We start from the raw sequence: 23,971 nt of genomic DNA, 5'->3' as shown, positions 1-23,971 counted from the left end.
GAAGAGAAGAGAAGAGAAGAGAAGAGAAGAGAAGAGAGAAGAGACGAGGTTGGAAAAGAACTTTGAGATCATCAAATCCAACCTATCATCCAACACCATTTAATCAACTAAACCATGGCAACAAGCACCTCATCCAGTCTCCTCCTAAACACCTCCAGTGACGGTGACTCCACCACCTCCCTGGGCAGTACATTCCAATGGGCAATCTCTCTTTCTATGTAGAGCTTCTTCCTAACACACAGCCTAAACCTCCCCTCATGCAGTTTGAGATTGTGTCCTCTTTTTCTGGTGCAAAACAGCAAAAATTCATCTTTGCAGCTACAGGAACTAATTAGGCTGGTCCAGGACAGGTGCACATCTGATGCCAGGCCTCCCCTGCAAGAGGTAACAGCCTGTGCATCTTCATGGAAGGAGGGAGGGGGAGAATAGGGAAGAAAACTGATTCTGCAGCCACTTTGATAAGGATGCAGGACTTACAGGAATAAAATACACTTCCTGATACACCTCCTGGACACTCTGGACCTTCTGCAACTTTGTGGTTTCTTAAAGGCACTCCAGCCTCAAACTACCACAGCTCTCATAAAGATAACATTAGATAAGGACAAGATAAGTATGTTTATATCAGCAATTTTTAGCTGCAGAGCATTCTATTTTAAGCTCAAGACACCTCCTAAGAGTCTGAAACCTGACTCTACATCATTTGTATGGCTGCTCTATCTGTATCTTTTTTTTGTTACCTCCCCTTTTGGATGCTGGATAGGTCTCTTGCTGTACTGTAATCTCATTTCTCTCTGGAATAGCCCTTCTTCAGCAATGGTAGTAATTAAGTCCAAAAGAAGGATCTGTACAGCTACATTATCCAAATACCTCACATTTCCACTCAGGATAAGTTCTTGTCATCCTGAAGTTCACCTTGTAATGACTTTTAGATCACCTCTTGAAAGTTAAGAATGGACTGGCAGTTCTGCATAGGTGCATTGCTTAGCCATCTTTGTCCCTAATATGGCAGTTTGGGGATTTTTTTTGTGTTTGGTTGGTTGGTTTGGTGTGGTGGTTTCTTTTTTGTTGTTATTTGTTGTTTGTTTGTTTTTTTTCACCAGGTCATGGCAAGATTGTTTGAGGACTTGATTAGAAATTCTTCCATTAGTCAAAGATCTTGTTGAATAAGGAATTACACTTGTTTCTTATCACACTTATCAAGAAAACATTTAGTTTTAGTAGCTACAAGCTCTGTTATCAGAAGAGGGAGGAGGTCAGGCTGATTGCTATGAATCATTACAGGAATTCCCTTTAGAATGCATGTAAAGGTATTCTCAGCTTTTTACTATCAATAGAAAGCAGGCTGATTGATTTTCTGGCTTGGACTTCATTTTCCTGATGCTCAAGACAATCTTGCAAGACAGCTCTAGCAGTCTGGGTAGCAATCATGCCTCACCCTCCAAGACAGAGATTCAGCAACAGCACAGTCCCCACATCATAACTCTCCCTGTGGAGAGTTGCTGCAAGATTCTCAGATTTTGCTGCGAGATTCTCAGAACTGAGCTAACTTCTGTAGTGAACATGCCACAAGTCCTCTGTCAACCCTAGGGGATTTCCCAAAGTCTCTAGATGCTTACTGAGGTATCTTTGTTAAGATATCATAAAAGAAGTCCTTTTTAAGCACAACTCGTCTTTGACAGAGCAGTCAGATACAGAGATTCCATGACCTTCCTTACACTGCCACAAAAAGGGCAGAGGACGCCCTTCGTAGAGCCACCTATCACCTGAAACAGAAGTGCTGCCCAACCGTGTTCTCAGAGTTCCACAGCTGCCTCACTACCATGGAATCACTTGAAAATAAATTTCACACCTGGAGAAGGTGGGTTTCCCTCCACCCCTGCTGCTACCACAGGTATGAAATGAATGGTATGTGCATTTGCTGCAGTTCAGAGTCTATATCCTTGTGCAAACAGATACAACTAAAACACCTCTGACTTGAACAGGAACCATGTATAGTATGATATCTCTGATGAATTAAAAATGTAAGCTGTACCATGTCAGAGCTGGAAAACTAAGTAAACCTACCTATATTTAGTGGTAGACATATCCTTATATTTTCAAGAGAAATAAAATGACAGCTCTCAATCATGTATGCCACTTTTCTCCCCTCTTTCTCAGGTTCTTTTCTTTCCAGGGTTCAGTTCTAATAACCAGCTCAGAAATCTACCTCTGTTGTATTTCCATTTCTCTCAATTTCTCCCCAGCCTTTCTGAAAAAGTTATAATGGGGGGGGGGGGAAGTGAAAAAAAGTGATCATAACTCTACAAAGCTGTTATATGGAGCATTAAAGAAAAAATATAACATCAATGCTTTTTTAAGCTGTCACATGTTATGAACCTAACAAAACCCCCAATAATCTGAAAATAAATGCTGTAGAGATGTGTACAAACAATGAGTAATCTTCCAGTCTGAAATCCATACAGGTGAGATATTGAATTCTCATCCTGTTTCAGTACTGTATTTCAGAACACATAATAATTGGTTTGAACACCTTTATAGAATAGAATAGAATAGAATAGAATAGAATAGAATAGAATAGAATAGAATAGAATAGAATAGAATAGAATAGAATAGAACAGAACAGAATGGCATAGCATAGCATAGCACAGCATAGCATAGCATAGCATAATATAGACCAGGTTGGAAGAGACCTTGAAGATCATCATCCAACCCATCATCCAACACTATCTAATCAACTAAACCATGGCACCAAGCACCCCATCCAGTCTATTCCTAAATACCTCCAGTGATGGCGACTCCACCACCTCCCCGGGCAGCCCATTCCAATGGTCAATCACTCTGTCTATGAAGAATTTCTTCCTAACATCCAGCCTAAACCTCCCCTGGTTCAGCTTGAGACTGTGTCCTCTTGTTTTGGTGCTGGTTGCCTGGGAGAAGAGACCAACCCCCACCTGTCCACAAACTCCCTTCAGGTAGTTGTAGACAGCAATAAGGTCTCCCCTGAGCCTCCTCTTCTCCAGGCTAAGCAACCCCAGCTCCCTCAGCCTCTCCTCATATAGCTACCAATCTCTCATTACTCTAAGAGTTTCTATTGAAAAAAAAATTGTCAAATTGAAAAAAAAAAAGTACTGTTGCTTTCACATAATTCCCCATAAACTTCAGATGGTGATGTTTTTCCATACTATCAAATTTTCAGAGCTCAACAGTAATCAGGGCACCATCATCAGCTAGGAAGTGCTGATGTCATTACTGTCACTTCATTCACTGTGCACACCCAGTGGCAAGGTTTACTGTGACCTGTAGTCTTAAAGACTTTTTTTTAAATCAATGGTTTAAACATTAAATATACCTTTTTTTTTTTTTTTTTTTTTTATTACACTCATCAGGGATGAAACAAAAATGTTTAACAGTGGATTAAATGACATGTTGCTCAATAAAGATTAAACAAAAGCTGTGTACGATGCCAGAGAGAGCTATCAAATGAAAGGAAGTTTCACTCTCATTAAGTTGGTGAAAGGCAAACACCATAGCTTTTTACATTGTATAGATATATTGAAATCCAGTTGTCCTGTGGTAATGATGTATTTTACAACTTTTAAGACATGAGAAGGATAAGAGGTGCTTTACCAAATTTTACTGGGGTAAATATTCCATTAAAAAAACCACAAACTTGTAATCTCTGAAAACAAATGTAAGGAAATTATGTAAGCATTCCTTTTTACAGTATACAGTAAATACAGTAAATACAGTATTAAAACACTAGTATACAACACTAGTTTTAACATTACAGTGTTAAAACACTATTACAGTATTGTGTTTAGGAAGAAGCAGCCCTCAAATCATTTTAGATTTAAGGGGATTTTAGAATATAAGGGGTAAATTTTACACTTCACTATAGTTCATTTATGTATCACAAAGGATATAAGATATATAAACACTTATTCACAAAGTGGATGGACATCCAGCCTCATTTGTAAGTGTCACTGCTGAAGTACTATCTACTCCTTTGCTGCCTCACCCATGCTAAATGACTCAAAACATTCACATCCATATAACTCATATTTCAAAACTAAAGAAGACAGCAAACACAACCCTCAGAAACTAGAAACTCTTTTTGTGAGGTAATGTGTGCAACCTTGATTCTGCATGCACTTTATGAGAAAATCTCTAATTGTGGGATCACATAGGACTTTTTCTCATCCTCTGTAGATATTTACTCTATGATAAATAGCTGCATTTTTCCTATCTTCTAATGCACAGCCATAATACACCATCAGATCCAAAGTGAGCTTTAGGACTCTCTAAAATAACCATGCCAGGAATAAACTGAGGAGCAGCATGATCCCCATCTCCAGTGTAAGACACCAGCAGCAGGGATTTCTGCTGCTCTGCATCCAAGATCAGGTGAAGCAATATCTTGAAGATATGAAGTTGGAATCCAAACACCATCCACAGTAAAGGCACTGGAAAGGCTATGGGAAGATGAAGCTTCCTTAGTGCATTCATGAGTGTGATGCATGCTTTCTTTGTGTTAGTTAACTTGAAAGAAGACTGCAGTTCTATCTTGATCTTTTACAGAGGGACTTCTTTTCTTTCTGATTGAAGGGAGAAGTTGGAGAACAGGTGCTGTAATGAAGTGATGGCAGTGGTGGAAAGAGTCAGATTTAGACCTGCCAAAAGCGGCTGAGGTGCACCATATAGCAGGGAAGACGGAAGGATTACACAACAGCTCTCCACCCTCATGTGTGATGAGGATAAGGAGTCCTTTCTAGGAATCCACAGGAAGGCACTGATGCTCACAATTACCTATTGGTATGAGTCACAGCATTTGGTGTTATGCAGAATTGATAGAGAAAGCAGCAAGTCTAGCTACAGGGACACATACCTATGCTGTAGCCCTATGCCCAGAGCCAGCTACATGATTTCTTTGTTATGTGCTGCCTTTCAACTTCCACCTCAAATATGAGTGAGAAAGTCATAGGAAAGCAAGAACTTGTGGATAACTGTTGTTAGTGATACTGAGCAAGGACAAGCCACAGAATTATGAGAAAGAAAAATGATTGATGCAAAGGATAAACTAAACCACAGTACTGACAGACACACAGAAGCAATTAATAAATCTTCACTGACATCATTCAGAAAATCAGCCCTGGGAAACAAGGCATGCCCACTTTCTGAGATTAAGCAGAAGACCCTGAGAAGCCAGAATACCATGAATATTGGAGATATCCACCCACTTTATCAGATTTAAATTGTCACACATGGAAAGGAGGTTATGACTTTTTGGGTGTGTGTTGGCTGTGACACAAATGACCTTCAGTTTGCACTACACTTGCACATCAGCCCATGTTAGAAAACTCTTAATGTTAAAAGCATCTCTTCTGGCAACTGGGTCATCTGTTGTTTGCACCACCGACTCCTCCTTGGTCCCACTTTAACTCAGAAGAGCAATTTTTAAACATCTCATTGCATATATTTAACGAAATTTACCCTGAAATATCATTCTTTAAGACAAAAAATTACTTTCAGGATTAAACATCACAAAGGAATAAACACTTTTTACAGATGCTTCAGAGTGAAAGGCAGTTAATAACTTGAGAGTAGGCAGAAAACTCTGTCAGAAAATGAGACATTTCTGTTGTCATATAATATTGGAGCAATGGTTCAGCTCAAGATAATTTCTAAAAACAAACAGCAAAACAGTGAAACAAAATATTTTCCATGATCACTCAATCCTAACCTGAACCCTAAGGAGGAACAGTAAATTATATAGCCTACATTTGAATTTAAAATTAGTTAATAACACTAACTGCTGAAAACATAATCTTATCTTTAACTACTTCCATTCTGTTACTCCTGTCATTAATTAAACACACACTAGTGCTACAGCTGATGCACATGAGTCTAAAACCAATGAAAACGCTGTTATGAAAAGATAATCTGGGATCATGATCAGGGCTACACTCCCATGCTTTAATATTTCAAAATACACATTATAGATGTGCATGTATGCAAAATAACAGTCCTGTGCCCTGAAATAAAAGCAGTCTCTTCCTTTTCTTCCATCACTAACATGACTTCCGTGGGTGTTGACAACCCCCTCTATAATAACTTTCTCCTTTAGACTGTATTCTAGAGATGAACATCACTGTTCTTACAGGTTCTGATCAGATCTAGATATACTCCACTACTTGTTTCCCAGAAGAGAGATTAAATCTAGCCAGAGTTATGACCAAAGTTATTAAAGATATATTAAAGACATACCTCCTCCGTGGCTCTGACAGAGATATGGGAAACGCCACACATTTCCTAAGCCCACACAAAACCCGACGCATGTCAGCATATACTGAGCCTTGTTATCCCATTTTGGTCTGGAGTCTGCCTCTTCTTTCTCAAGGACCTCAAGTTCTGCATGGGAAGGTATCCTGTCCTCCAGGCCAGGATTGGGCAACTGTAGCTTCACCATATTTTAAATTTCCTGACTGGAAACTCTGCCCCAGTGAGGAGGTAACGAGACAGGCAGTTAGTTAGAAATCTGTGCAAAAAGAGAACATCTATTTGCTGTCTTCAGCTATATATAGCAAACCTTTGGCACTAAACGAGAAAGTGCAGGCTTCTGGTAAAAAGAAGAGTCAGCAAATCATTCAATCAACCAAGTCAGCTCTGACACTTATTAATGCTTTATCTGCCAAGGTTTTATGGAACAGTCAGTTCATCTAGCAGAACACATTGATTTCAGCTAATGTAATTCAGGAGATAATTTGGCTGTAAACTATAATCACCTATAAGGTTATGAAACGCCCCTTACCACTCCCCTGTTTATACTCACTGGAATAAATACATATAGAGCCCTAGCAAATGTGGAGTAAAAAGTTTCCACTAGCTTCAGAATGAATATAGAAGGTTCATACTAATTTTTATCAGAAAGGCAAACTGCTTGTGAATCACCATTAGGTTCAGTTTCCTACAGTGTATGCTTACAAAACTTTATGTTTCTTGATAAATTACCAAAACATGTTCTGCCTTCTCTGTGAGAAATCTTCCTGTACTAAACACTCTGACAAAAAGGATGAGGAATGGAAGGGCTTATAAAATCTGACCTTTAAAATCATAACTGAAATCTGCTTACCCTGATGCCTCTGTCATTATAGAACAAGGTCTGAAGAACATAACATCTTGTGAAAGGGCTTGAAATCAAAGGTCCCTTTGCCTTTTCAATGACCCTATATACACTGGTCAAAAAATGAAGAAGTGACATTGGTTAACAAATATCACAGATACTACTCACATCCTCCAGTTATAACAAGACTGTGTGTACCTCAGCGTGTACCTCAGCATTATCAAAAGGTAAATACTTGCCACTGAACACCATACATAAATCTAACACAGCACATGTTGTAAGAAAGAATTTTATTGGCTGAGCCCTACAGGTTCATTACACACAATTACACTGGGTGGTCAAAACAAAGAACTAAAACAGTTCTTTTAGGTCTAGCCCCTGCCAAAGCAGGTGAGCACATCACAGCATCCCTGTGCAACCTTACCATGTTGATTAGTTTTTTAATTTTTTTTTCTTTGTACTTCCTATCTTTAGGAGGCTGACCTAGAATTTCAGTCCCCTTATATCCCAAGAAGGCTGTGCATTATCATTTTGAATAGCAATTAAAACACACAAAAAAAGTGGACAACATATCCCACTTAATATCAATATCCCACTAACTTGACTTGAAATATCTCTATCAGTCCGCCTTTTTCATGAACCTGTTAGCTCTGTGGATGAGCAGCTTCCAAATTAACCACTTGGATTGACACCTTTCTTCTTCTTTTTTTTTTTTTTTTGGCAGTTCCAGCTAAAGATTTGCTATTTTGTAGCAGAACTTCTTTTACTGAGTTATCAAAAACATACTTTAAATTTCACCCTGTTTGTGCTTCTCCAGTACACTGAGCTTCTCACTCCTTCCTGAATGATACTTTTTCAGCATTCACAATGCTTAATGAGATTGTGTCATGAGTATTTCATTAATGTGTTACTGTCCTTATTTATCAGTGAAAGAATGACAGAAGACTGTTCCTAAACTGACCCTTGAGGAACTGCATTTGTAATCTCCTCTTAAACCACCACTTCTGCTTTCAGCACAGCTTACTATTATCATTGTACCTTTACCTAAATCTTTGCTTATGGTGTATCTCCTATTTAGCTCAGATAATACATCCACTTATGGTCATGTGGCAAGTAGTCTACTGACCTTTCAATTTCATTTATAAGTGACAATGGATAACTTTCAAATTTCAGCTCTTCAGCTTCCAGTTTCACAGAAAGACATTGACCTGTTAGTCAGTTGCAAGAAACTGCACAGTCCAGGAGCTCATGACTCATCGGAGTTATTATTCTGCCTCCTGAATCACTGAAAGATAATCCTGATATTTATGCTGCAGTGAATATGAGGCCATAATAATGAGCAGACAGAAGACAAATAGGAAACCCTACCATCCTCCCCATAGTATTGCTATATTCCCTGACTTGCAGGGTTTAGTTCTAAATATTTGCAAAGCCCTGTGTAGAACTGTTCAATAACAGACTCAGATCATGATTGCCTGCTGTCCACACAATGTATCTGACAACTGCAGTCTAATGACTCTTTATAATGAGGCATCTTTGACAATTGAGATCCGGTATAGAATTTTTTTAATTTATTGTGGTTGGATGGGACTTTGAGCAAGCTGGTCTAGTAGAAGGTGTCCCTGCACATGGAGGAAAGGGGACTGAACTAGATGATCTTTAAGGCCTTGTCCAACCCAAACCATTCTGTGAGTCAATGATTCTGGGTTTCTCTTTAAGCATAATGCAAGGGAATATAGAAGGAATGAATGTAGCTTCCTTTGGGAATCAAACTACATGAGCACAATTGATAGAATATAAAATAAACTCACACTTGTGCTATGATGATATGAGAAATCTCTCTCTGCTAAGTTTCATGTGTGAGCAGTTTCCATCAGGATCCAAATATACGTCCCAGATTTCTTCCTACCGAAAAAATACCAAATGACTTTCTGGTACAGTTTATTTTGCTTTGATAATGCCAGGTTCCAGTGGTTGTTATTTATCTATCAGTTGTTAAATATTTGCAGAAGCAAATATGCTGCTATAGCATCGAGCTCAAATTTCTTTATCAGTGCAATTGCATGGCTAAGGATCTTGGAAGGCACAGCACCTTTCTCTGAAGGACCTGGTGTAGCGATGGCACCGGCTTGAACATCTCATGCAATTGCTCTGAGGGGTTACAGAATCACAGAATGCTAGAGGTTGGAAGGGACCTTAAAAGGTCATCCAGTCCAACACCTCTCCCAGAGTAGGATCACCCAGAATAGGTCTCAGAGGAATGCATCCAGGTGTGTTTTGAATGTGTCCCTGGAGGGAGACCCAAGGCTTCTGAAAACACCACTCTTAAATGTAACCTTCAACACCCGGTAGAAGGGGACATTCCAGGAAAGACAGCATGCTGAAATACACCTCTAAGGGAGAAGGAAGAGATTAGCTGAAGGCAGACAAAGGCAGGGGCATGAGCTATGACATCTGACACTGCAGTGCAATGAACTCATGCTCATTTCAAATAGATAAGTCACACTGCTTTAGAATATTGTAAAAGACTACCTAAAAAAAGCAACCACCACCACCAACAAAACAACACAACAACAACAACAAAGGAAAATAAAGACTATTTAAATGAAAGCACATGTTAATAAAGCCAAAAGTTCTCATTCTTAAAATGTTGTCTATATTGCCACCATGTGGATTGGAACAAACAAGCTGGAGCTGCTCTGCGCTAGTCACAATCACTTGCTTGTTTGACAGAGCCAGCTCCTCTGCTCTAAGTTAAACTTCTCCTTCAACTTTGGCAATTCCCATGGGGTTTCCTATGGCTAATAAACCTTTGTGAAATCACTCTTGATGATCTTTGAGGTCTCTTCCAACCTTGGTGATTCGGTGATTCTGTGATTCCTTTCCCTATATCGGCTGCTAAACAAGACACGTTCTGCAAAGTGCTATATACAAATGCAGGAGAAACCAGGCCTGACCTTTAGATTGCTTATTTAATTATTTAATTAATTAATTACAAGGGTTACTTGTCCTACAACATTTCTAGTGACATATTTATATTTTTGTCTAACACCCCCATTTTTTTAGCTGCATTGTTTTCCTTTTTTTTTAAAGTTCAAATAGGCTATACAGAAAAGTAAGACAACTTCTCCCCATGTAGCTCAAAATTTTACACAAACTTGATCAAAAAGGAAATATCCCCTTTCTAAAAGTTATGTATTTTACTGGAATATACACACATGCACATTTATGAGAGAATATGGGCATAATATTTTTCTTAGATGAAAAGGTCTTTCATCTCACAGGATAATGAAGATGTTGGGAAATAATATGAGAGGGCATAGCAGGAAAGAAAAGAAATGGTAAGAAAAGTATATCAGGGATGCAAGTCAAGAGAATTGCAAGGGTGGAGCTCCTCACTTTCCTCTGAAAGGCCAGGTCAGGGCATGGTGTGATATCCATTTGCACTGAGGTACTCCTGGTTATGGTAACCTTGACTCCATGGAGACAGTCCCCGGCTGGGAAACATGCTGTCCTACCCAGAAGTGCAGATGGGGCCTGACACCCTCTTCCAGATGGATCACCTAGCAGCTGCTTCTGTGTCTGACGTTATAGGGGTCTCTCTTTACACTGATGTGGGCACTCCTGGACCAGCACAACTCACTCACCCTGCAGGAAGTCATTCTCATATGGAGGATAGGCTCTTCTCTCCTATGAATGAGTTGGCTGGTTGAAGTACCTGGCTGAAGTGCCTGTCTTCTTCTGTCTACCATGGGCTAGAGGGGCCCACACTGGAGAAACCTCTTCTTACTGGATCCTGTGAAAGGGAGGACAGGGTACAAAGAGCAAGACAGGTCATGAGCCTGTTCTTTAACAAATCCATTTCCTTTCATTTAGAGCCATGGAGAAGGGCAGAGAGCAACAGCAAAATACATGGTTTGCATCCAGACATAGTTCCAGGAATGGAATACAATACAATCCTTTCCTTGTGATCCCATCATCCCTGGCATGACATAGGATGAGTCTGTAACTCTCCAAATATTTTCAGAGTGGCACTTGCAAAGCCTTGCAGTTAAAGACAATCAAAACAAGACACTCTAATGAATCTGTAGCAATATCTCACCAGTGTTTTTGTTTGGTTTTGTTGCTATTTTGTTGTGTTTTGTTTTGTTTTGTTTTTCATGCAGCTTCTGATTTGTAATCAAAGCAAATTATCCACCTTTACAGTTTTTACAATTACTCTTAGTTGTGTGATAAGCCTGAAACAGGAAAATATGGAAATGTAAAGATGATGTTAATGATACAGCTGATTCCCTATGAAGAAGAAGAAGCAGAAACAGCAGAATCAGAAGTGAAGAAGAAGCAAAAGAAGGAGGAGATAGAAAATTTAGAGGTTAGGAGAAATACTCTCACAGCTTAACAAAATCTTCTTGGACCACTTCTAAAAATATGTGGAGAAAACACAAAATCCTTTCGTGAACTGTCAATGAGTAAAATCCTCCAGCAGCTATACAAAGCGAGATCACTGAATCCCAGGTGCAGGAGGAGACTCAATCTCCAGCCTAGGGGAAATTAATGATCATATTAGAATGGCGGAAATGCTGGCAAAATGCTTCAGAGTTGCTTAGTTTAAGGCTAATAATCAACGGCAGGTAGTTATGGAGTTTACCTTGGCAAGAAATGTTCTGTAGATTTTTAACTTAATCTGTTTTATGCTCTGTTGTTCTCAAACTCTGCCTAACAAGTAACCAAAAAACACAGCTCCTCAGCTGGCATGATTTGATTTCCTGTGTGTGTGCTTCACGGCTGCTGCCATCAGACCGCAGCAGTTCAAGCAGGGATAGATACCTCAGAGGCTGTGGAGAAGTCCAATAAACTTTGGAAGCTAAATCCCTTTCCCTGAGGTGGTAAGCTTCTCCAGGTGAGAAAGAAGTCCTTTTGTGCTAGCAAGTGTCACTCCAGAGGAGAAATGGGACAGTACTGAGCTGTCACTGAAAATTTTCAGGCTGTTTGGAATGCAACAGAGGTAGGATGTCATAAACAATGACTTCCACAAGCATCCCATTCTGCAGTGTTTTTATGGTGTCAAGGCATTTCCTTCAGCAGTCTGACATGTCTAGAAATTGTCAGTGTGTATTTATTGTGGAAGTAACAATGTCCTTAGCCACAGAATTGTTAAAGATAACAAGCTATGAACATTATATCTTGTGTAGTTCATCAAGAACTGAGCTGCACTGATGCTCAAATGGCACTTTTCTCCTTTTTGTCTCCCAGAAGTAGACACAATGTTTATTTTTGTATACACTGGTACTTTATGTATAAATATTTCACTGAAATAACATCAGTTCCAGCAACAGCATCTGTTTCCTTGGTTTTGTTCTTGACACTAGGAAAGGATGTACTCTTCCTAACACCACATTGCATACGTTCAGAAGATGGCCAAAACATTCAAAGAATATATTGCATATATTGCATACATTCAGAAGATGGCCAAAGCGTTCAAAGAATATACTCTGTCTTTGGAATCACTTTGGGGGGAACTACAGGTAAGGTGCTTAAGGTGTAGAAATGATTCTGTGGATGGCGCCAAAACATCTGATCTCTTGATGGCTAGTGTCACCTTTAATTTCTTAGCCAGTAAATTTCTGTTGCTTTTATCTCCCTCACCACATGTATCTCTTCTCTTGTTGTCTGTTGACAGTTGTTAACTATTGTTTGCTATGTTCATTAAGTTCTTGCTGTTTTCTTTTCCAGTGCTGTAGTATACAATGAGGTGCTAATAGGCTGCTGAACTACACCCACTCCATACCACCTTTGAATAGTTCTACCATAACATCCTCTTTGGTCAAAAGAAGTTCATCTTGTCTTGGTCACCAAACACCACATTTTTTCTCATCTTCTTTTATCCAGTTGTGTTTGATTCAGATTGCTCTGACTATATAGCACTGGAACAGAGCTCCAGAGAAGTCCAGCACAGTGGAGTCTGGTGGATAAAAGAGCCACAAGGGGGAGGTAGCATTTAATAATACGAAGCACCAACTGCTTCTGCCGACTCTTTCATTCTGATTGTGTAAGTCAGGTTTAGAAGTGAAGTGCCTCAAAAATACAGACCCATGAAGAGAAGGATGAAGAAGAGGAGTTTTTCCAGCAGCTGGATAAACTCAGCCTGGAGCACAGGGCTGTTGGGGGTGCACAAATGGCCATCATTTCAGGTCTCTCAACCCCACTGCACTCCTCAAAACTCTTTAATTCTTCACACTCCTCCACAGACTCTTGATTTCCAGAGGTACCATTTGCTTTCAGTTATTTGGCTGTTGCCATTACTATTATACAGAGTAGCAAGCATTTTTGGGGCTGTTTTACCAGTATCATAGAATCATAGAATGGTTTGGGTAGGAAGGGACCTTTAAAGGTCTTCTAGTGTAACTCAGCTGCAGTGAGCAGTGCTTATCTTCAGCTAGATCAGGTTGCTCAAAGTCTTGTCCAAACTCACCTTGAATGTTTCTATGGATGGCACTGTTTCAGTGTTTCACCACCATCATTGTATAAAATCTTTTCCTTATATCTAGTTTAATCTCCCTGCTTTTAATTTGAAAACATCACCACTCACCCTGCCACTACAGGCTCTGCTAAATAGATTGTCCCCATCTTTCTTAGACGCCCTCTTTAAGTACTGAAAGGCCACTATAAGGCCTCCCCAGAGATTTACTTCTCCAGGCTGAACAAGCCCAGTAATGTTTCATCTTTTCACTTTTGCTGATGGTTATACTTTGCTGATGGTTATACATAACCTATCATTAGACTTTTTGCATAACTCCTCCCAGAGTAATTTCTCAGGCAGTAGTACTTTGTGAATATACTGACTGCACTTGTGCATTTGCAATAAAGCTTGCCACAGAGGTGACTTGCTGGCCACCACCCTTAATACTGTTGTACAGGTACAAGCTGGGAGGTATGATCATTTTTTAACAGACCTTCTGATATTAAGATCCAGGTTGCCCCTTCTCATCTGCATGGTTCACCAAGTGTTTTATTCTTGGTACTGTGTATGTCTTCAAAGGAGTGAGCTTTCTGTAAAGGCTTTTCCCATATTAGAAAACCAAAAATCAAGTTTCAGTATTCAGATTTAGATGTTCCTATCCACATGTAGATTTCCAACCTGGGATATTTTTCAGTCTCCTAGAACAATTGTGTTTGACTTATATTGAACACCTTCCAGTGGTTGCAGTCACCGATTGTGTAAGAAAAAAAGCCATGACACTTCTCCCTCCTCAGTTTTTAGATCAGTGCAGATCCAGAAAGGTTGCTACAAAAGAGACAGTGTTTTGCATCCTCTCCTGTGCGTGGCTTGGCAAGACCAAGTCATCAAGGCCAACACCACATCACAAGTTTTGTCCTGGTGGAATCCATGGCCATCTTTATCTAGGTTGCAGAGTAATGGTGACATTGGATCCCCTCATTTGACACTGACCTTGATGGTAACTGGCTCAGCATGATCCTTTCTCAATTCCAGGTCAAGCTTCATCTGACCACAAGTTCAGATAACCCTTCTTACTTCAGGAAGAGAAGGTACGTTTATGTGTCACTGGTTAGGAGGCCTCTGTCAGTTCTGTGACTACTGCCCATGTGGACTGTGTAGATTTTTTCCTAGCATATTGAATGATGACTTGAAGGGATTGATAAGTCTCAGAGAAAGCTATAAGGCATCTTTGTCAACCATTGACCATTAACAGGCCAAGGTTTTGCTACCTGGTTGTCAGAATCCATGGAAAGTATTAAGATGGTTAATCAGATTGTGATAGGTCTCCAAGTTTTGCCACATACGTTGACTTTGATATCAAAATTGTTCTGTGTTTCTTGATACTATCCAGTATGCACTGACATCCATGCCAAAGTTCTGCTACTACCTGTCCTTTGGGGGTTAGTTTGTGTGACGTCTTTTAATCTTAATTGTTCTAGGTCAGGTGTTGAGGTTCTACTTGTTTCTTTTATTGCCTTCAAAATGTGTTTGTGTCATGAGTTTACAAGACAAATTTGTCCAGTTTCCAAGACTTAGCAACTTCTCTGTGCTGTGAAGTGTTTTCTCACTCTCCCGCTGAGACTTTGATGACTGACTATACTGCTGAACATATTCACAGACAGAATGTTGTTGTTGTTTTCAATTGGGATGCACTGCCTAGAGTAATACTCACAGCAGGAATTAGATCACCTGACCAGGATGGCTGCCTGGATATTGCTGTTGCAATCATCACTCAATGGTGTCTTCCACTAAATGGACTGAGACTCCCCAAACTGTTGTTCCAGTAATTCTATATGATCACTACAGTGTATGCATGATCAGTTCCTGCTGATTACCTTCAACTATGTAAGAAGCACATCTTAGCTGCGGACAAAAGACAGCTCCATGTGCCCATGCTTGCACAGGCAGTGAAAACTGAGTGTACAAAATTATGCATGGTTTGTTCCTTGACAAACAACAGGAACTCTTTTAGGAAATCCCTGGTTGTGCACTAGATCTGTCACCCCAAGTGGCTAAGCAATAGATCTAAATATACAGATAGTGACTACCACGGCCTTGGGGAGGGGGCGAAGTGCCTTCCCCCAGTTCCCTTTTCCCGCACTTCTGTTTTCCCCCAATCCCATTTTCAGGGGGGCAGGAAGGGGTTTTGGATGTACTGCTGCAGGTTGCCCAGAGCCCTGTCAAGCTCCACCTTGAATATCTCCAGGGATGGGGCCTCAACTACCTCCCTGGGCAAGCTGTTCCAGTGTTCCACTGCCCTCACAGTAAAGAACTTCTTCCAGCTTCATCGCATTGTTTTGTCACAGTAATAACTTAAATTCCTTTGATTTTGCCACAATACCTGAACTGCTGACCACTGTTTCCACCTTGTAACCTTCACAGATGAATACTTAGTGTTTTCTCGTCCTCACATTGGAGTGTTCAAAAGCATGATTTAAAGAGCAAGAGGTCAACAGGTGGCTTCCTAGGATGCTTCCCTTTAGGGGAACATAAAATGAGCTGTTGCCTCCAGAGTGCAGCATCACTTTCAGCATAACACATTGTCTAGTCAATGGTTTTCTGGCAGCTCCCATTTAAGCAAAAGAAGACCAGACCCACTGGGCTGCTCCTTTTTACCTGATCCCCTTCAGCAGCACTTTTAAGGAACATTTCCCTTTTCTAGCACTCGGGTCAACTTCTGTGAAGTCCAGAGTGTGTTTTGTTTCTCCTTGTGGGCATGCACCCAGGACAGCAGCTGTATGGCACAACTGACAGACCAAAGAGAACATGGCTTTGGCTCTCACTGAAAGCACAAGCTGTCTCAGCGGCTCTCCTTACTGCGTCTACTGTGCTGCGGGGTATGGACTGGGGACAACTTAGCTGTGATGACAAGGGATGGGTAAATGCAAAGCATTGTGCCACACAGATTGAGAACTGTAGAGGCAGGGAATAAAGGCTTCCAGAGTGTCTGAATGCTGTCCTAGAGCAGCTGGAGTGCAGTTCTTCACAGGCAGAAGGAAGATGAGAAAATCCACACGGAAAAATTAAAATAACAAGACATTGGACATGTCCAAGTGCTGGGTGCTGTACTTTGGCCACAACAACCCCATGCAACACTACAGGCTGGGGAGCAGCCAAACAGAAAGGGACCTGGGAGTGCTGATTGACAGATGGCTGTATAACCAGCCAGACTTCATGCAAAAAGCTTGTCCTGACTTGAAGTGGCATTCAGTAGACAAAACAGGAAAGCTTAAGGACCTATGATGATGAATGAACCAATTTAACTTCAATCCAGTGTAAAGTACAACACACTCCTAGATGCCATCTTCCCTGGGATGCACACTTCAAAATAGTCCAGCAAACTTCACAGCTCCTACCTACCAAAATTCTGCAAGGCTACTGTGCAGAAATACACGTCCAATAGGATGGCATTCAACAAGTCCAAGTGCCGGGTGCTGCACTTTGGCCACAACAACCCCATGCAGAGATACAGGCTAGGGTCAGAGTGGCTGGAGAGCTGCCAAACAGAGAGGGACCTGGGGGTGCTGATTGACAGCCACCTAAACATGAGCCAGAAGTGTGCCCAGGTGGCATCCTGGCCTGCATTAGGAATAGTGTGGCCAGCAGGAACAGGGAAGTCATTGTGCCCCTGTACTCTGCACTGGTTGGGCCCACTTAAGAAGGACATCAAGACACCTGAATGTGTCCAGAGAAGGGCAACAAGGCTGGTGAGAGGCCTTGAGCACAAGCCCTATGAGGAGAGGCTGAGGGAGCTGGGAGGGTTTAGCCTGGAGAAGAGGAGGCTCAGGGGTGACCTCATTGCCCTCTACAACTACCTGAAGGGAGGTTGTAGACAGGCGGAGGTTGGTCTCTTCTCCCAGGCAATCAGCACCAGAACAAGAGGACACAGTCTCAAGCTGTGCCAGGGGAAGTTTAGGCTCGAGGTGAGGAGAAAGTTCTTCACCGAGCGAGTCGTTCATCATTGGAATGTGCTGCCCAGGGAGGTGGTGGAGTCACTGTCCCTGGAGGTGCCCAAGAGGTGACTGGACGTAACACTTGGTGCCGTAGTTTAGTAGCCATGAGTTGTTGGGTGACAGGTTGGACTTGATGATCTTTGAGGTCTTTTCCAACCTTACTGATTCTATGATTGGAGGGATTCTGGAGGGAGGTAGAATATCCTACTTAACAAACAGACTGAAGGAGTTACCTCAGAGGGATAGTCATCCTTAATCACTCATCTTTAGTTAAAGTGGGTGGACTTAACTGTTCCATGATGCTGTTCTTTCCTAAGAAACAAAATACACTTTCACATAGATTCTGTTCTCAGCACCAAGGCCAAAACTTTTTACATGCCAGATATACTATCGTCCATTTTGTAAAAATGTAATTGTGCACTTTGTTTGGAAAGATGGAATAAAAACAGCAAATTCCACTCCTCCCATCCACCCTGCCCATGTTACAAAACAGTGCAGAAATACGCAAGGGTTTTATTAACAAGCTACTCACCGCTTTCATAACAAAAAAAAGTTCCATTAGAGATTTTCAAAACAAATTGTTCTTGCACTCTACATACATATGCACATTTCCAACCAACCAACCAATCCAAAACAACAGCTGTTGGGTAAGATAAAGCTCACAACAGAACTTTCAACATCATAACCTACAAAGAGAGAATGTTTCAACACCATGTAACATACCAACAAAGGAGTTTTGATAGAAGCTAACAGGACCAGTGCTTCTAAAAAGCAGACTTCTAAAAGTTCTCATCAAAAACCTCTTCAGTCTTAATATACTGATCTGCAAAGTGTCCATGAACAGTGGTTGAACCATTAGTTGTAAATAACTGACACTCCTATAAAAAGTGAAAGCAAAACTCATTCATTACATTTCATCCAACCCTATACAAGCGAGCATATGATGCTTCACTGACATATTTATAGTGAAAAAAAGTACCCTTTTAAATATTTTTAGTGGTGTGACCATGGAAAACAAAAAAGAGGGAGTATAAAATGTTTGCTCTTTTAATACTAAGCACAAATGAGCATGTACAATTTCAAGGCATGAATTTTAAGTACATTGATTCACTGACTGCTGATTTGCCCAACTGCCTGTATGTACATATGAAACCTGCCACAGTTGTGTGGGCAGACACTTTCCACGTCCTGGAGGAAAAACAGAGAGGGAAGTTATTCACAGAATCACACACAGCATGTTAGGACTTGAAAAAGACCTCAGAAGATATTCTAGTCCAACCCCCACCTCTCTGGGTAGTCTGTTCCTTATTGCTCTCTACAACTACCTGAAGGGAGGTTGTAGACAGGCAGATGTTGGTCTCTTCTCCCAGGCAGCCAGCACCAGAACAAGAGGACACAGTCTCAGGCTGTGCCAGGGGAGGTTTAGGCTGGATGTTAGGAAGAAGTTCTATACAGAGAGATTGGCCATTGGAATGGGCTGGCCGGGGAGGTGGTGGAGTCACCATCAATGAGGTGTTCAGGAGGAGACTTGATGGGGTGCTTGGTGCCATGGTTTAGTTGATTAGGTGGGTTGGACTGGTTGATAGGTTGGACTCTATGATCTTGAAGGTCTCTTCCAACCTGGTCTATTCTATTCTAGTCTAGTCTAGTCTATTCACAGTGAAAAAGTTTTTCCTTATGTTCAAGTGGTACCTCCAGCTTGCACCCATTGCCCCTTGTCCTATCACTGGACAAATTCAAACTGGTTTGTTCTGCTGAGCAACAAGGCCTGTGCATAGGGGCAGCTACAGCAGCTTGGCTCAGGCTGTCACACAAGAGGGGTAACTCCATTGTGTTCTCATCTACCAACGTGCATTCTTTTGGCATCCAGACATGCTTTTGCCTTTTCAGGGTTTGTGAATGGTATCTCTTTTTTTCCCCCATCCCCCAGGTCTATCTACTACAACTTTGTTAAACAAAAAAACCAATAAAAGAATCAATAAAGTTTAATACATCAATACAACAACATAATTAGCATTATAAAGGTGAGCAGTTGGGAAACCTGCATTCTGCTCAATAATTTTGTTTCCTATTGGTATTTTTGCTGGGTAACTGGCTTAGGTTGCACACACTACTTCAAAAGATTTACCTGTGCCCAACTAAATGAAACCCAGAGGAAATAATAGAAGAAAATCTACATCTTCTGGAGTGCTGTTAAACTTGCAAAGGCATTTACTTAGCTGGATTGCTTTGGAGCCATGAAGTAGCAGATTTCCTAGAGCAAAGGTATGTCATGTGTGGCTCTCAGTAAGCAACTGCTAATTAAAGAACTGACAACCTATCAACACCAATCAAAGTCAAGTAACAGAGGCAACCAGACATTATGAACCAAAGGGTAAACACCCACCCTTTGAGGTCTAAGGTTGGACTAGAAAGGAAGAAAAGAGCTATTCTCCAAAATGCATGGCACACTTGAAAAAGGTGGACCCTACTGCCACAAGGACTCAGAAGATACTCAAGGTTTGGGGTGGTTGTGGGATTCTTTTGTTGTTTGTTTTCAATCCAGACTTATTATACTGTGCTACCTAAATGACAAAGCTTCCAACTTTGAAGTTTGTGAAGTCTGCATATCTGTAGGCTTTCATGGTCACCTTCATGTGCAGTGGTGAACAATTAGCTCAAAATTTAGGAATTGTGGGAAAGCATCCTTAGCTCTGTGAGACCGAAGATGGACAGAAACAGCAGCAGTGGTTCCCAGTGCAGGCTGCATTTGAGTTCTCATCTACAAATAAACAGAACCTGTCCAAGGAACAGAGACAGGTGCAATGGCTGTAGCTCACGGAGGTTCCTGAACGCTAACCAGGTAGCAGTTTGGGATGCAGAGGCAGCAGTGACATCTATAATGGAGGCACACTGTTGAATTACAACTAAAACCTTGACACATTAAAACTGTAAATATTCTTAATGTAAGTATTCTCATCTTCAGTAAGAGAAGAATGCAATATTGAATTTATACACTCTCTAGTATTCCAAGTATGGATCCCTAGCTCCAGCTAGGCTTTCATTAATCTGTTTCTTTGTGTTACTTTAACTAGCATCTTCTGGATGTTTCATTAGGGATGTTTCATAAAGTACTATTTGTGTATCAAGTTGGGAGACAGTGCAAGATTGATTCATTTGAAACATGATCATACTATTCCCCCCTTAGAATACTATGACACATATTTATACACACACACATTTACACATATATTTACATAAATGTACATATATACACATAGGATGTATATTGCAAGCAGTTTGCTCAAACATAGTCTCTCCCAAACATGTGCCTCAAAACTACTCTTGTTTAAACAAACTAACTTAAAAAAGAAAAAGCCTTGAGACACAAAGTAAAACATCAGGGATAAGGAGCACAATATGCTATCCCACTTGGGGAGGACAAATCACACCTCTCTGTTGATGGGAGTATGGCCATCAACCAGGTAAATCAGTCTAAACTGAGTTTGTTTTGCTGCTTCTGGTATCTACGGAAGCTGGCATACCTCTATACTGCAGTCTGCAATACAAACATACTCACAGAGTTTAAGAGCATGCATAGCTCACTGGAGCTTCTGTTAGACAGTGAAAGTAAAGGCACCAACACTGCACATGTCCCATGCAAATACAAGTGCAACAAGGAGAAGAAATAAACACAGTAGGAGAATTTAATGGCTTTAGACTACAACTGTGATAGTTCCTACTATGCAGTGAATCACTTCAAATCCCATTACTTCCCCTACCTCATTGTTTTCCTAAAATGGCCTTTTCTGCCCTCTTGAACTTTTGTAGTTCAATAGCTAGTTCCCAATATCTCAGATACAGCCACATGAGTTTTCCATTCTGACTTTTGTTTCTGTTCAGCAGATTGCTACAGTAGTTATCATGTTTGAAAATATCTTTTAAACCACTTTCCATGTGCAGAGCCAGAGCAACTGGATCAGTTGCTGCTTTAACTAGCAGATTTTTCTCTATTTCTAGTCTCTGGCTTCTAGGCACAACAAGACTGCAGTAGATATCCTGTCTTTCTTTAAGCCCATCTTCAAATTCTTTTAGGAGAGCATTGGCTCTCTTTTGCCACTCTTCTTCCTTTGCCAAACAACTCTGGTACAAGTTCCCTACTGCTCCTGAGTGCAAGAGGACTCGTTTTTCTCGCTCTAACTTCTCTTGCTCCTGCTCTAGGATCCTTCTTTCTTCTACTAGTTTACGACTTTGGGAGACGAGGGCTTCTCGGTAGCTCAGGGTTCTGTTGCGTTCCTTTTCAAGCTCCAGCTCCAAGTGAGCAACGGCGCGACGATTTTCTGTGATTATATCCCGGTACTTGGCTTCCAGGTCTCTTTGTAAAGATGAATGCTTTTTGTAATACTCCTTTTTTTCTCTTTCTATTTCTTTTTGACATTCTCTGGTCCAGATCCAACCTATCATATATAAAACATCGGTATAACGCACATCACGATGGATATAATAAGCAATGACTCTAAAGCAGCTATTAAGCGGTAAAAAAAGAATTTCTTTTCTGACCTTCCCAGAGTGTGGCAGTTTTAGGCTATGCCTTTAAAATTTTTCACACATCTTGAGCAGAAAGGTAGCAAAATGTAAATAAATCACTACTGGGTGTTAAAAGGAAAGCAAAGATAATTCTAAATAATTCCATTGAAGAGATAAGGAACTTAAGGTGGTTGTACCAAAACAATTTAATCTTCTTGTTTCTTCACTCTGGAGAGATACTAACTTGCTTCTGCTTGACCTTGGCTGCATTGTTTTGGTTAACTTCTCTGCCCCTTTCTCCCTTTTGTACAGGGGGGGTCTGGGTAGGCAGGGAAGGAGAAGCTAGTAGCTTCCCCTGGACTTTGACCAGGGTGGTCCTTGTGCTGTTTATAAATACCTGTAAATATTGTAAATATTTTGTACATATTGTAAATATTTTGCATATATTCATTGCATTTCACTGAAGATTGGAGTTTTGCCTGTAAATACAGCTTTCATTTGCTTCCAGCTGAGCTGGTCTGGCAAAGTTAATGCTGGGGGGTAATTTCAACCCACCACACAGAGCTATTCACCTCTATTCACAGCCCACAGAATATATTTCTGTGAGCCCATGTTTCACAGTAAGTCACTTTAAATGATCATGCTTCCATGGAAGTAGAATCTCCCTGCATCATTTAATGCTACTACAGTCTTCTTGGACTGAAGGAAAATAATGTTACAGGAAAACAAACTGGAGGCTCTCAATGAGAACCTTCAAGGTCCAGTAAATAAACATACATCAGCAACTCTCTGGGTTGTTACCTTTGGGGTCTCTAGCATGTTTTCCACTCTCCTGAAAGAGCTTTGTAAACTGGAGCTTACTAAACATGGACTCAATTCTTTTATGTGAAAAATGGCCATTGCCTTAATGTTATGAACAGTAAACACTTTCTATAACCTTATACATGAGTAGATCGAAGGAAATCCCTAGATGGGGTATTGCTGTATGATCACTACACTGTTTCAGAGATAGATGTCCCCGTGGCTAGCAGGTGAGCCGCCCCAGCACAGCCACGCACGCCAGCTCCAGCTGAGGGGCCGGGGCTCTACTTACGGAAGGCGGCCAAGCCCAGCATAGGGACCAGCAAGGCGTAGTTCCACCTGCTACCTTCATCCCCAGGCTCTCGTCGGTTTGGCAGGATGTTCCAGTTGGGAGGGTCATTTAAATTATTCATGAATGCACCTTAGATTTACGGGAGAGAAACAGGGGCTTAGCAGCACGCAGTACCGTAGGACCGCTCCCAAAATCACCCTCACCAGAATCACAGCTCATTCTGAGACGGGTATTTTTGTCCGAGACCCTCAAATGGAGGCCTGGTTAGTTGGGAACTTTGAACGGACGTGCTTTCACACGGCGAGGGGCTCCCTGGCCTGCTCCGCAACCGCCAACCTGGGCGCGGTCAGGACGGCTCCGCGGCGGGCCCTCGGGCCTTAGCGCTGCCGCTGACTAACACCCACTCCATTCCCCGGCCGGCGGCACGTTAGCTTATGTTGCCGCCGCTCCGAAGGCCTCCAAGTCCCGCACGTTGCACACCCCGGCCCCACCGCCAGCCCGGCACCAGCCTGGGGCGGGGCGGGGCGGAGGCGCGGGCCCAGCCCGCGGTCGCCGGAGCGGGACAGCCACCTACCAGCTCACCAACGCGGAGCCGCGGAGGACGCTGTCGCTGTCACTTACATGCCGGCCCCGGCCCCTCCCAGGCCGGCCCACTAGCGTGGAGAAGGACAACAAAGTGACTAACCTAAGCGCTAAACCCTCCCGTCAGCCGTCATTCGTCCCCGTCGCGGCACCCCGCATACAGACACCCAGCCTCTGACACTCCCCTCCCCTCCCCCCCCCCCGCCCCGGTCTCTCCC

At 41.6% G+C, this 23,971-nt stretch overlaps 2 protein-coding genes across 3 annotated transcripts in view; both read right to left on the bottom strand.

The window, feature by feature from the left end:
• Positions 1-6,532, bottom strand: part of SLC6A19 (solute carrier family 6 member 19) — a 31,412-nt gene extending 24,880 nt beyond the window's left edge. Inside the window, exon 1 of the mRNA XM_068147456.1 lies at positions 6,265-6,532. Within this exon, the coding sequence (XP_068003557.1) occupies positions 6,265-6,466 (202 nt within the window). The 5' untranslated portion in view covers positions 6,467-6,532. The remainder of the gene's footprint in view (positions 1-6,264) is intronic.
• An 11,533-nt stretch (positions 6,533-18,065) lies between these two features.
• CCDC127 (coiled-coil domain containing 127) lies at positions 18,066-23,937 on the bottom strand. 2 transcript variants are annotated; one of them, XM_068147454.1, is made up of 3 exons: positions 23,857-23,937; positions 23,172-23,300; positions 18,066-22,008 (listed from the first exon to the last, which is right to left on the bottom strand). In XM_068147454.1, the coding sequence occupies exons 2-3, from the start codon at positions 23,290-23,292 to the stop codon at positions 21,335-21,337; spliced, it is 795 nt and encodes a 264-aa protein (XP_068003555.1). In that variant the 5' UTR covers positions 23,293-23,300; positions 23,857-23,937; the 3' UTR covers positions 18,066-21,334. The 2 variants fall into 2 exon arrangements, with proteins under 2 accessions (XP_068003555.1, XP_068003556.1); XM_068147455.1 differs by lacking the exon at positions 23,857-23,937 and adding an exon at positions 23,746-23,848.
• Positions 23,938-23,971: the final 34 nt, after the last annotated feature.

This window comes from Melanerpes formicivorus, unplaced genomic scaffold (genome assembly GCF_026170545.1).
Source record: "Melanerpes formicivorus ecotype bairdi unplaced genomic scaffold, bMelFor1.0.p_v2 SCAF_15, whole genome shotgun sequence".
Taxonomy (NCBI): Eukaryota; Metazoa; Chordata; class Aves; order Piciformes; family Picidae; genus Melanerpes; species Melanerpes formicivorus.
The sequence above is the reverse complement of the archived record's forward strand: the minus strand, read 5'-3'. Positions and strand labels throughout refer to the sequence as shown.

What these genes read in the sequence shown, in the direction of transcription:
- CCDC127 (XM_068147454.1), bottom strand. Translation starts at nt 23,292, where the DNA reads ATGAATAATTTAAATGACCCTCCCAACTGGAACATCCTGCCAAACCGA. An exon ending in GCTGGGCTTGGCCGCCTTCC is followed by an intron (nt 22,009 to 23,171) that starts GTAAGTAGAGCC and finishes TATATATGATAG; the next exon opens with GTTGGATCTGGACCAGAGAA.